The 14,800-nt window shown below is 38.7% G+C and overlaps 1 protein-coding gene across 1 annotated transcript in view; it reads right to left on the reverse strand.

Moving 5' to 3' along the window:
* TNKS (tankyrase) overlaps positions 1-13,469 on the reverse strand; it is a 95,427-nt gene extending 81,958 nt beyond the window's left edge. Inside the window, exons 1-3 of the mRNA XM_032213078.1 lie at positions 12,562-13,469; positions 8,467-8,691; positions 2,875-2,970 (exon numbers count right to left, since the gene is read on the reverse strand). Coding sequence (XP_032068969.1) covers positions 2,875-2,970; positions 8,467-8,691; positions 12,562-13,120 — 880 coding nt within the window. The 5' untranslated portion in view covers positions 13,121-13,469. The remainder of the gene's footprint in view (positions 1-2,874; positions 2,971-8,466; positions 8,692-12,561) is intronic.
* Positions 13,470-14,800: the final 1,331 nt, after the last annotated feature.

Raw genomic sequence — 14,800 nt, forward strand, 5'->3', positions numbered from 1 at the left:
CGGAAAAATGAGCACATTTTGCCGCCCGTATTGCCACTAAATAAGTCCTAATAAAGGCTCTTAGTAGTGTTCGGTCAGATTCGGAGTTACTAGCCCTCCAACGTCGCTCTAGGCGTCTCTTTTGGTGCTTCATCTCCCGGAGTTCCTCGGTAAACCAAGGCGCCCTCCTGGATCCACTGCTGTGGAGAGGCCGCAAAGGCGCAATCCGGTCCAGTGCCTCAGCCGCCGCTGTATTCCAAGCCGCGACCAAGGACTCTGTCAGATTGTGGGCAAGGGAGTCAGGTATCTCACCAAGTGCCATCTGAAATCCCAAAGGGCCCATCAGGCGCCTGGGGCAGAACCACTTAATCGGCTCCCCCTCCCTGCGGTGGGGGAGTAGTTTCCGAAAGTCAAGCCTCAGTAGGAAGTGATCTGACCATGACAAGGGCAAGATCTCTATGCCCTTCAGTTCCAGATCACGTCTCCACTGCCCCGAGAGAAACACGAGGTCGAGCGTGTGACCCGCTGTGTGAGTCGGACATTGAATTACCTGGGTCAAGTCCATGGTTGTCATGGAAGCCATGAACTCCTGCGCTCCATCCGAGCGTTCGCCAAGAGATGGCAGGTTGAAATCCCCCAGTACTATCAGTCTGGGGAACTCAACTGCCAGTCCGGCTACTGACTCAAGGAGCGTAGGCAGGGCTGTTGTAATGCAGCTGGGAGGTAGGTACGTTAGAAACAAGCCCACTTGACCCCCTAGGTCCAACTTCACCAGAAGGGACTCACACCCGACAATCTCCGGAGCAGGGATCCCACGAAGACCTAATGACTCTTGGATGATGGCTGCCACTCCCCCACCCCTTCTCTGGCGTCGCAGTTGGTGGAGCACCTGAAACCCTTCTGGGCACATTACTGAGAGGGGGATTCCTCCCTCGTGGCCCAGCCAGGTTTCAGTAATATATGCCAGGTCTGCCCCTTCATCTAATATTAAGTCCCGGACGAGGGGAGCTTTATGAATCACAGACCTGGCATTTAGCAACAGCAACCTGAGACCAGGGCCCTGACATCTCTTGCCACCTGGTTCTAGAGTTGAGCTATCAGGGCCGGAAGGAGGGATCGCTGTAACGTAGCGAACCCTCCTTCCCCGGTAATGGCTAGCCCTGTAACTCCCGTCATACCTGCCTCTCCCAAACATAACCGGGAGGCTCCGTCCCGTCCCCGTCACCCCCTCTTCCCATCCCGCGGCCCCCGTTCTCCCCAGCCGGCCATTCATGACATTCACTTTCGGACGAGAGGCGGATCCAGGCCCCCATCCACTTCTGCACTCAGTGGAGGGGGCTCCAGGCCGCGCTCTCAATCCTCCCACACATACCGGCCAGGCATTCTCCACATGCATACCCCACTAATATTAAAATACAATGATACAATAAAATACTAATAAAATACGTAAAATTAAAAGTGTGGGATCATTCAATCAGACACATACATACCACATACACTCCCCATACAAGAAAGAAAAGTTGCGCAACTGTTAGAAAATGTGCAAGTTCGTGTAAAGTCTGTAGGTGGATTCACAAAAGTCCAGTCCGATGGAAGTTAGCGGAGGTATAGAGGGAGAAAGAAAGTTCGTCTCCCCTCTTCCTTGTGCGATAGATGGTGTAGAAATGGGGGGGGGTCCCAAAAAGCCAGAGGGGGGCTGAGATGGCGTCCCTTGGCATCGACGGGTGGCAGTGGTCATACCAAATGGGACCAGATCGCCAAGTCCAACATCCAGCAGTCGAGAGCAGGGAAGCCAGATGACAAAAACCCTGTATGGGTGAGGGCAAACAGAGGGCCAACAAAGGAGAGGCCGCACCGCAGGGAGAGGCCGAGTCAAATAAGATGGAGGAGGGGGGGAGTCTAAGGGGTTGTGGCAGCGGCCGCGAGGCCAGTTGCCTGGTCTTATACAGCACCATATCAAACCGACTAACCCCCTCTTTGAAACCGGTCAGCAGAGTCCAAAGGATTCCAAAAAGCGGGGACAAGGATGTCAAGAAATGCCAGGAACACCAAGCAACGTAAACCGCCGAGCAGGGGGGGGGGGCGCCTAAAGAGACTGTGGCAGCAGGGAATATGCCAGCTGCCTTGTCTCATCCAGCGTCGTTCGAATCACCCACCTCCTCTTTGGTAACAATAATCCTCGAGCAGTCCGATGAACACACGGGGCTCCTCCCAGTCAACAAAGAAACAGGACTAGGCCCATAAAACTTCAATGGTATTACATGCTTGGCCCAAAGTCAAGATGGGAAAGTAAATATCATCAATATATTGATGACATTAGAACTTGTATTGAAAGATGGCCTCACCCAGGGCTTCATGAAATTTTTTGAGAGCTTCTTGCAGAAAGAAAAGAGCCCTGATCGCTATGGTACCCCACAATTAAGGAGTAATGAAATGGACTTTTCCCTTATCATCACCAATTTGAATCAACAAGAAGCAAAACTACTGCAACTCACAGCCTTCCACTCCCAACCCAGGAAAGCCCAGGATATAGTAATATGGAAAGACACTAAGATCTCTTAGACACAACAGATGAGGGTTGTACTCACACCACAGACGTATCCACATGTGCAATTAATGTCATTTCTGTACAATTCTGTGTCATTTCCATCCTAAACCTTTGCAGATTTCTTAAAGAGTACTTATAGTTATGTAAACTTTAACCAAAATCATTAAATTACAAGTTCCAAGTCCTATCATATGCCTAAAAGTAAGCACAATAAGCAAAGTAAATTTTGATCCCTTAATAGCACATACAGTAAATCAACACATACAGTGTTCTGTTTTTATCCCAGGAAATCTAGACAGAACTTTAGAAGGCTAATTATATGTGACTTAACAATCATATATACTCACCAGTAAGTACAGCTTTTGCAGAAGGATCTGCAAGATCTAAAGCTGATTTTCCATCTGTATTCCGAATATTTGGATCAGCTCCATGTTGCAGCAGTACTGAATAAAGAAATAATAATAATTCTCAAACATTTGGCATATAGAATAAATGCAACTGCCAATACAACATACACTGATCATGCTGCCAACAAAGATCATAATTCAGAAATCTGCTTTTGTTTATAATAGACTATTCAACTACTGATTGGTTTTTCCTCAAGGGTGAACATCCCTCCTTATATCACAGAACAGTTTAGACCCATAAATCTACTATTAGGCTGCAAATAAACTAATTATGGACAATAGATAAATGACATGAATGTACAGAGCACATTCTCTATCTCTTTAACTGATATTTGGTGTAAAGTTTCAAAAAGTATTTTGACATGAACACATCCACATAAATAAATTATTCATGAATTTCTTTGAATATTCCAATTTGGTCCCCAATATTTAGCCATCACTAATCTAGCTGCCATTATCAAATTTACAATCAATTCCTTTTTTGTTTCATTTATATCCTGTTTTTCCACCAGCAACAGAAATGCAATCCTCAGTGAAATCTCTAAATTTACATTCAAGTGTTCTAATTTCTCTGAGCACCATGTCCCATATTTTTGTGCGCTATCACAATCCCACCACATGTTTATATGTTCCAACCTCTTTTTTGCACCTCCAACAAATATTTGTATATTTATCATCTATTTGATTTAATTTATATGGCATTAGGTACCACCTCTATATCACTTTATATCCATTTTCCTTAACTCTTAACTAAATATAAGTGCATATATTCTTATATACACTTCTATTCTAAATATTTTTCCAATCATTATCATTTATTTCTCCTAAATTTGATTCCCAAATTAATTTTAAACCTTTGCCTGTTCTAATTCAGTTAATATTCAATATATTTTCCCAGTTCTTCCTTTACCTATATATTCTTCAGTCACCTCACATTCTTTTATAATCATTTCAAATTTTGATAACTATATTTCTTCCACTTTTATCCATTTCTCTAATTGTATTAAATTCAACCAATTTAATTTAATATCTGATAAAACGGTCTTTAGTTGTGTTATATTTTTATCTTGTTCCTCCAGTCTTCCCATTTATATATCTGATTCTCTTTTAGTTTACTAATCCATTCTTTCAATTCAATCTTAGGGAATTTCTCCATTTCCACCACCAGTGTTAAAGGAGAAATTCCGGCCATTAACTGGTATCTCCATTTGTTCCATAATTCTATCATTTTTAAAAAAGGGATATTGAATCCTCCTAGCATTTTTTAAAATATCCTTTTTAAACCAATATGTTTCTATAGAATTACCTATTTCCTTTAATTATTTTAACTCTACATCCCTCCATCTCTAGTCAATGCTATAATATCTGGGGCCACCTTTAATTGATTCGCTACCCAGTAATTTCTATCATTTGGAAGACCCAGCCCACTATTTTTAATGGTTCATACCGTAATGCTTTACTTATTCTTGCTCTTTTACCTCCATTAGAATACGCCTCCAGCAATCTCTGTATTTGCTTTAATTCTTGATCCAAAAATTTAATTGGGATCATCCAAAACAAAAAATGATTTTTTGGTAAAAACTTCATTTTTATCATTGAAGTTCTTCTAAACAATGATAATTTTACTTTCTCATATTTATTTATTTTATCTTTTATATCTTCACTTAACTTTTCATAGTGTATTTTCTTTAACTCTTGAATATTTTGGGGGTGTCAATACCTAAATATTTAATGCTATCTACTATTTTTAATTTATATTTTCCTTTCAATTTTTTAATTCAAATTCAATTTTCAATACATCCACTTCTTCTTTACTATGGTTATATAAAATCATTTCTGATTTTCCCCAGTTTATTTGTAATCCAATATATTTCCCAAATTCATTCAGGTGTAAATATATCCGCTCTATAATAACTACAGGATTTTGAAATGTTAATAATATATTGTCTGCAAATAATATTTTAGTTTTTTTCTGAACACCAATTCCTTCAATCAATGAATCTTCCCTAATTGCATTTGCCAAAACCTCCATCAATGCAAACAAAACTGGGGATAAAGGGCAACCTGAGACAGGTAGTTGTTTATAGCAACATTAATTTTAAAAAATGAACATATACTGCCTACATATTTCATTATTTCCACTTTAATAACCCCCATTCTTCATATAACATTATTCTGAGCAGGCTGCATAATCTTACTTTATTCTTTACCAAATGTACTAATTATTCAACTCAATGTTCCAATTAACAGAAAGTGAAATAAATCACATTGTAAGCTAAAAAAAATTTGGGGAAGCAAATTTTCTTCAATGTAATAAGTTGACACTAATATTTATGTAAAACCATTACATTCTTCAAAATATAACTGTAGATTTAAAAGCATCAGTTAAATTACCATTACAATATAAATTTTAAATTGATTATGTTTATCAAATAATTTTTTTGAAAAAATACTATATCCAATATATATCCCACTAAGAATGATGGGTGAATTTGGATAATAATGAATCTAATTTTTAAACATTCCAAGAATAACATATTTTGTTCACAGGCCTTTGTAGTAAAAACATTTCAGGAAGAAGTTGATACTAATTTTTGATGGAAAGCAATCTAAATAATTTATATATAGGTCAGGATCCTCCAATCTTTGGGCTGTGGCCGAGTACTGGGCTGAGGACCCTTTGGAACCAGGCTGTGGCTGGCAGGTATGAAGTGCACGGGCATGAAGCACCACTCATACAAATGGAGCTTCGTGTGTGTGTGCACGCAAGTACCTGCCCCCCGCAGAAATGGAGCTGCCATTCACATGGAACTATTTCCTCTTCCTCTCTACTGGTCTGCAAAGCGGGAAAGGTTAGGGACCACCGATATAGGTAATCCTCAGGTTACAATGGCAATTGAGATGGAAATTGCCATTAACTAGCAATGAAGTCATAAAATGTGAATGTCACATGACTGCATCACTTAGAGATGATAATCCTAGCCATTATCAGAGGAACTCCAAGTCATGAAAACCTAGAAAATAAGGAGTGTCAGAGCTATAAATTTCTTATTTGTTTTTTAGTAAAAACACTGCACATATATTGCATTTTTGAGGAGTAGTGTTGCAATTTCATTTATTTACTTAATGACTGCTTGGACAAGTCGCTATAGTTTTCTTGGCAAGACTTTAGAAACAATTTGCTATTGCCTGTTTCCTAGGGCTCAGAAAGAAGATGGGCCAAGATCACCTAATTGGCTTTGAAGATAAGTGGGATTAGAATTCCCAGCTTTCAGGTTTGTAACTTAGTGCCTTAACCACTGTAACAAACTGGCTGTCTGATAATATCTGTTATACATGCAGTATTGATGCAAGATTGATTGATAGAAATTAAATACATATTTTAGACTTAAATAACCTAGAAGCAATGTTGTATAATTATTTGAATGATGCACAGCAATGTGAAATTAATCTGATATACTCTTGGTACACTCGTCAGTTTTAATCAATATGCAATATAATTAAGTTTTTATTTTAAAAATAGTTTTTGCATCAGAGAATGATTCAGCGAAATACTATGCATTTAATATCAAAAATATTAGTCTTAAAAACTATGTTTAGATCAATTGCAGACATATAAGGGCAGATTTGTTTCACAAAGAAGATCCTAAGAACACTGAAACTGCTTCTATAGGTAGTCCTTAGTTAATGACCATTTCTTCAGCCACTTTTCAGTGACTATTTAAAGTTATCACACGGCTGAACAACTTTGAGGACTATAGCTAGTCCTCAAAGTTGCAGCCATTGTAACAGTCCCAGAGATGTGATCACAATTCAGACGCTTGGCAACCAGCTTGCAATTAGAATTGTTACAATGTCCCATGATCATCATTTGCAACCTTCCCTGCCAGCTTCCAATAAACAAAGTCAATGGGTAAACTGGCAAGAAATTACAAATTGTGATTATGTAACATTTGTGCCTAATATCCATGTGGGATTTTGGCTAAAACAGCCATCATCATGTTGTGTTTTTTACAATTGTGTTGTTTAGTGATAGAGTTCCAAATTCCAATTACTGTCATTAACAGGCTGTACTATTATATAAAAGATATATTATAATTTAATGAAACTTAAGTCTGGATACCACTTTTATAACCTTTAACAACAGACATACACACACTTTTTTCTAAAAGCTAACCTTGTCGAAAAGTTTTTCTTCAACAGACGGGTGAAAAACATACTACTTCAGGATGCCCACATGCTGCCCAGGCTCCTTGCGCCCCACAACTTGACATAAAGTTTACATATCAGCAGATCATTGGGATCTCTCTTGTTTTTTTGAGGAAAGTGAGAATATCTGATTCAGGTTCTCACATTAAATATGGCAAGTTAGTTGAAAAATGGAAAAAGAATGGGAATAGCCAGTATCTATTTTGCACCTTGCTTTTGTCCTTTATTGTTCAAAATATAACAAAAAATGAAAGGCAGTGGATGTACTGGATGTTGAACTGGCACTTGGGTCAAGCCTCCCTCCCCTCAACCTTTCCTGTGGAAACTCAGGAAGGAAGGAAGGAAGGAAGGAAGGAAGGAAGGAAGGAAGGAAGGAAGGAAGGAAGGAAGGAGGAAATAATAAAAAAAGCATTATAAACTATAGAGGTACCATATTTTTCTATCTAATTTAATTGGTAGATGACCTCAAGAGTTCAGGTCTCAAACAACTCAACTATCTTCATGCAATTGTGTTTCCAAATTGATACTTTTGCTGCACTGTAATTTAAACTTAGAAATATTTTTTTATTGTAGCCTCAGATTTATCTTGTTTTAACTTTTTTACATCCAATACTGCTTTATAACTTCGGTTATAATACAAACAGTATTCCACTGTTATTTTATTATATTGTATTTTATGGTATGTTTTATATTTTATGATCTATGATTACAATTAAACTTACTGTACTTACTACTTGATTTATTTTAGAATGTTTCTGGTTACTTTGGGAAAAAACTGTCAAGTCAAGAATTTAATAATCAGTAAAGGAAATGACAATTATGTTTAATATCAAAACCTAACTGATATAAAGGTTAAATTACAATCAAATATATTTTTACATGGTTATGTATGCACATTACTGTCTTATGATAATGGCAATTCAGCATCATAGGTACAAAACCTGCTGAAAACATTATAGAAAGTATTCTTAAATTTTACATATGGTAAGGATAGACAGCTATCTCTTATCTTACATTTAGAAAAGTTGTAAGTTATTCACAAATATTCTATTAATCAAATATCAAGATTTTTCATTCCACAGTTGGCAGCATTTTATATTTAAATTAAATTTGGCAGTGCTGAATGTATTCATTGTTTTGGCTGATTAAGTTTCATTCTATTTCTATTTTTGTATTACACAGTAAAAACCATGGATTATGAGTTATAAAATGCAGTTAGATTATTTGTATAGATTACTCAATGGATTTTCTAAATGAGCTTTTGATACTTACCAATTTTTTAACATAAAAAAACAATTGTGTTTTGAAGAAAGCTTTACTTACCAATACACACATCTATCTTCCCTTTGATTGCAGCTTCATGAAGAGGGGTATAGTTCCAGTTGTCTCTGGCATTTGGTTCTGCTCCTTGACACAGCAAGAGGCTAACTACCTCAGCATGGCCAAAGGAACAGGCATTGTGAAGAGGTATCAGTCCACCATCATCACGAGCATGGACGTTAGCTCCTGTTTGTAACAAGTGTTCCACAACATCCTTTCTTCCAAAACCTAGTGAAAAGAAATTGAATCAATGCAATATAGAATGCATAAATATTACCACTGTATATGGCACACAGGAGTATAAAACTCTAAAATAAATTTATAATTTACTGTATTTATAATTTACCCTGTTGCTAATATACTGCAAATATTATAGCACTTTGTTGGTTTTTTAAAAAAGTTTAGAAATGCCAATCCAAAAATATTTTAAACCTCTTTCTTGCTAAAATCCTTTTCCACAGCAAACGGTGTTAAAATATAGAAGATAATCTAATCTACTTTACTGGCCTGTTACTTTAATTCAGATCAAAACTTTCTAGAGTTGTTATCAACAGTTATATATCAAAATGCACATCTACAGTAATAATATCCAAACCAGGGTAGATAAAAAATGATTTTTTAAAAAAATAAAAAAAATGGATTTTAAAATTTTAAATTGGATTTTTTTTTATTTTTACCAAATTTATTTTAATAAATGCTTTTGGAGTAAAAATCTATATAAAGATAGTTTTGTATTTAACATACATTAATAATTTAGTTTATTCAGCATGGAGCTTAGTTATATAGCATGAGGTTGTATATTCTGCAATATTGGGACTGTCGGTGAGTCAACAGTGGGGTCAGGAGGAGCTGCTGCAGGACAGAGATGACAGTTGCTCTTTAAAAATTATGTTTTAAATCGAGTTGATTTAAATCAAATCCACTCTGATCCAAACCAACTAATAAACAGATTTAAATCTACTTGCTATGTATCATTATTGTGTACAACAGAATTCAATTCCTTCAATCAAAACTTCAATAGCAACATAAATATTTCTATAAGACTCAAAGTATATATACAAAAATGAATAGAAATGTTATAACCACAAGTTGACACAAAAGCACTTATTGACATATCAAGTAATTTTCCAAATTCTCCTTTTACTCCAATTTAGAATTGGAGTAAAAAAAATTCTTGATTCATTTTGGAAGTTATATTTTCTGTGCTTCATGAATGTTTGGGTTTTCTAATCACTTATGCAAATTAAAACAATATAATATAAAATAAAATAATGCTTGCTTCCTTGACTAATTTCTGGTTTATTTTATTCTCTCAGCTGCTTATTCCTACATCTCTGTAGAGTAAAGGTTCTGAAATCATGGGTTAGAATTACAGTGTAATCCTACATCATTTCTCACATCAAAGTCAAAAACACCATTTTACTGCTTGGTATTACCGGTATGAATCTAACCTAAGTCATGTCACTCCTGAATCTAATATTATTTATTCCTCTAAAATAATTTTTAATACAATGGCACTGCTGACTAGTGTCAGAAAATAATTCCCACATCAATGCCCTATTACTGAACCTATAATTATTTGATGCAGGCTGGGTGGAATTTCATGCAAATTATTGCAGGTGGGACTTAATCAATATTACATACAAACTGAGAGCATCATCTCCAATGCATTTATTATGTGTTCATGCCTTCAAGCCAGTTTTTGACTCCTAATGACTGCTTGGATAAGCAAGTCCCTGCAATTTTCTCAGAAAGGTATTTTGGAAGTGGTCTGCCATTGTCTCCTTTCTAGAATTGGAGGAAAGTGATTTTTCCAAGATTACCCAGCTGGCTTTGTGCCTAAGGAAGCACTAGAATTCAAGTCTCCCAGTTTTTAACCTGACAATCACTACATCAAACCGTCCCTCTTAATGCATCTATGCACCCCTATATAGTCAGGATAAACTATTAGGGCAACTAAACTACACTACATTACTAGATAAATATTAGAACCTCCATAAAGTTTTTCTTTAAAATGCTGACAATCAGAAATATATGGCTAACAGGAAGGGAGATGATGGGAGTAATTTGAAATAGCTTAACCTCATTTTAATTTCTGCATCTCAGAAAAGCATCACAATTTTTAAAAAAGTTGTGGGATTTTACCAATAAATGGAGAACAGTTGGTTCTGGATAGTCTGCATTCAAATATAAACATGTGTTTTCCATATTGTTGGTCCACAGAGAAATAAATAGGAGGATTTTTTCCCAGTTATGTACCAAATGTGGTTGTGGAAATAATACTATATTTGTTTCATACTGACCAAAATGCCTTTCCAAGAGAATACTTGAAATAGCAGTTGAGGAGGGGGGGGATGTCTATTAAACTGATTTAAACATGTGACCTATCCTTTAAGTCCCTCTTTTGGAAACTTTAAAACATTTGCTATAATTATAAACAGTGCTTTTGAAAAGAGAAAACCATTATTTCTGTGCATATTGTGCCTCACATTTTATATAACAAAACTAAAAATGTCAGTTATGTAATCAACCAGTCTTTGAGCTAGCTCTTCAAAATCAACCATTCAATTCCATAAATAATTGTTTAAGTAAAATTATTCCAAGAATCACACTTTCAAGTTTTCTAATGCTTTTCTACTATTTTTGTCATTTGCTTTCTTAGAATGTGAAATCGCAAACGAATTAATTTCTCTTGTTACTTCATATTACATAGACCACTCAATGGAATAATTTCATATGCAATTGATTTTAGCAACTCTAATTCATAAAACTATACCACATGGTGTTTTCTGAGACAACATATAAAAATTTCTGGCAATGCATTTTCTGCATAATTATAAGTTCATGTTACTGGACCTTTTATGAAAGCCATAGACTGAAAAACACAATATGAGGAGTGAGTCTTAGAAATAACTATTGCTAAATTGGGATTAAAATCCTAAAACACTCTACATCCCTTATTCTTTAAATGAATGCTGTAGTAAGGGATACAGGACCATTCACCTCCCCAGGAATGATTCTAAGTTATATAGAGAATCCTTTTCCAAGAATTCCTTCTCATCCTTATGAACTATACATTTCCTTATCAAGGGATCCATACAGAATGGGCATTCTCCAGCAGCCCTTCTGAGCCAAACCCTCATACTTTTCTTGGTTCCTTCACAATATTAACACAATGGCGGGATTCACATCATAGACCCATGAGGGCAAACCTATGGCACGCGTGCCAGAAGTGGCACACAGAGTCCGTTCTGTGGGCACAAGCGCTGTCTCCAGCCACTCTTCTGGTTTCCAGTGGTCTTCGCGGGAGCCAGAGCATCGGAAAACAGCCCAGAAAATAGCCAAAAAAGAGTTTTCCGGGTCATTTTTGGCCTGAAAAAGCCCCCAAAATAGCATGAAAACAGGCATGTGCGCGCCAGCCAGCTGGTCTTTGGTTTTCCAGTGTTCCAGTGCAGCAGGTGCACACATGTTCTGGTTTGGCCACTCGCTGCTGAAAAGGTTCGCCATCACTGTCATAGACTAAGCCAAAATCTGACCAATTAACTATTTTATGATTTAATACAATGTGCAAGCCTACATTGCTCTAACAGCATCGTCTTTCCCAATGCTTTGCTAAGAAAGCAACAGCAGACACAGCAGTTGCTCCCTCAAGATACATTATTTCACCCCTTCCCTGATTTATCTGTTTATCTCTTTCCTGACCCCCCCCCCCCAGAAAGAATGAAAAGCCTCCTACATTCTTCACTGGGCAGTACAAGACCCAGTCTGAGCAAGGCAAACCCTCTTTAACCCTCAGCAGAGCTCAGACAAAGCGCAGAGAGGATGGTTTCCACAGAGGGGACCTAAGTCATTTTGCTGCCTCCTATGCAAGACTTCTTCCCTTGCTCCATGCAGAGGATGGAAAGCCTGAAGCCAATTATGGCTTACTACCACCTCTTTCTTGGTTGAGGCAGTTGGGGCCATTGGCCTTAAGAGACCTTGCACGGTGGGCGGCTGTTTCTTCACCTCAGCTGTGGCAAAGCGTCCCAACCAAACGGCGGAGTCCGACGCTATACTTTGGAGCTCCCTCCCTACCCGCCCGCCCCACAGGACCCTCACCTGCCGCGAAATGTAAAGGGGTGGATTTCCGGCCGGCCATGTCTTTGGCGTTGACGTTGGTAGCATCCACCAAGCGCCTGACCCGGGTTACGTCCCCATTGCGGCAGGCCTCGAGCAGCTCCCGGAAAGCGCCGCTTCCCACGGGGGGAGGAAGGGGCTGCAACGGCGGAGGGGGCGGGTCGGGGCTGTCGGGAGCAGCCGGGCTGGAGGCGGCAGAGGAGGAAGACGAAGAACCGGAGCTGCTGCTGCTGCTGCTGGTGGTGGCGGCGCTGCTGGCCCCGGAGCCCGGCGGCGGCGGAGGCCCGGAGCTTTCGCAGGCGCTCTCTGGAGAAAAAGGCCTCTCCGTTCCCGCCGTCCCTTCCCGGCCGCTGTTGGCGGGGGCCTCGCCCTCAACTCCGGCCAGAGTGGGCCGCTGCTGAGAGGAAACTCCCGTGGGGGAAAGGTTGGGGCTGCGAGGCGGAGACACGGGCGCCTGGACTGAGTGATGACTTGGAGGGTGAGCGGGGTGATGATGATGATGCTGCTGCGAGCGACGCGACGACGATGATGCCGCCGCCATTTCCCCGCTCCGAGAGCGCTCTGGTCCTGTCACTGCGGCAACGGGGAAAGATTGCCCGCCCTCGCATCCGGCTCCGTGGAGCCAATCTTGGGACGGCGGGGCGGAAGTGACGTAAGGTCAGTGAGATGACGGAAGACGAAAGCGGAACTCTTTCCTCGGAGCGTCGGTGTTTTGTTTCTTTAGGAGTGAACAGTTGTAATGCTGGTGCTTTCAATTGAGTCCTCCGTTTGGCTTTCAAGAGAATAGTTTGTCGCTGCTTTCTTCAGCGGTTATTTTTTTCTCTCCTCGTCATAATTCTAATCTAGTGTTATTAACCAGATCTTGCCCAGTTTACAGTGGTGTTTGTTTTGTAAACCCTTTTGAATTTTCAATGTTTCTGCATAAACATAAAACTGAAAATGTGATCTGTTCTCCGCCCAAGTTCTAAAACTAGATTTAAAAAAAAACAGTTGAACAAAGGAGTTCAAAACACTAATTTATTGGTTCATTGAGGAAAATTATTTTAAATTATTTAAATTAAATTATTCTTAAATTATAATAAACTATTCTCCAAAGCACTAGAACGCAAGACAAGAAACAATGGCTAGCTAGTCTAGAAGACTTCCAAGGTCCTTTCCGGCTCTATTTATTCTACTATTCTAAATAATCCAGAGCTACATAATTACAAAAACGGGGATTTGAGACCAGACAAGACGGTTTATACAAGTACCTCAAAGTGAAATGGCAATTAGATTAGCATCTTCAGTGCTACAGTCACATTTTGACAGTGTTTTATTATTTAATAAATTCATTTAAAATACGTTAAAGAATCCATTCGCATGTCTAAAGGAAAAGCGTTTGTTTGCTTTTTGGTTCTGTACTAAAACCTCAAAGTCTGCTTAACAATAAGGTGCTACATGAAACACTACATCTCATAAAACTATGAGGCATTCACAATTGGTTCAGTATTGGGGCATTACGTACCATAGTCTTAACTGACTCAAAAGAGGCTAGGGAAGAAAAACGTCTTGAAATATTTTTGTCTGGAAAAATACCTTAAAATATCTTTCAGACTGCGTGCCTTATTAAGAAATAAACTGTTCTCAATTGTGGTTACTCCCAAGTAAATAGAAGAGACCTTATCAGAATAGTAAGTTACTGAAATAACCACAAGGTGGCAATCGTGCATTTTTGAAATAAATTTATTCAACTATATATTCTGAGTCTTTTCTACTAAACTGTAGGATTTAGAAACATATTTTTAAAACCTGCAGAATTAGAATAAAGGTCCATTTAATACTGTTGGAAGAAATGTCCTTCTGGGTTCAGTTTCCAGTGGGGAAAAAGACACTGGAAACATGGAGGCTGCTTGGAAAGATGGTTTAATGGTGGACAGGATCACATGGCTTGAGCTCCTAAACAGAAAAGGGGGATCACATACTTCCAGATGTTGGGTGAAGAAGAAAAAGAGACAGATGCTGAAAGTCCCTGGTTTTATGTCCTCTCTAGGATTTGATCTTGATCTTGTATTTTGATTGGTTGTCAGACTCCCATGGGGCCGTGCAGGGAAAACTCTCTAGGCTGTGTTTTGAATCCAAGTTTGGTTGAGCATTGCTTCTTCCCAGGTGCCATGTGGTGAGATGGGTAAAGGGCTATTACGATCATGCTTTAATCCCATCACCCTGGAGCTGAAGGGGGGAG

Source organism: Thamnophis elegans, chromosome 3 (assembly GCF_009769535.1).
Source record: "Thamnophis elegans isolate rThaEle1 chromosome 3, rThaEle1.pri, whole genome shotgun sequence".
Lineage (NCBI taxonomy): Eukaryota > Metazoa > Chordata > Lepidosauria > Squamata > Colubridae > Thamnophis > Thamnophis elegans.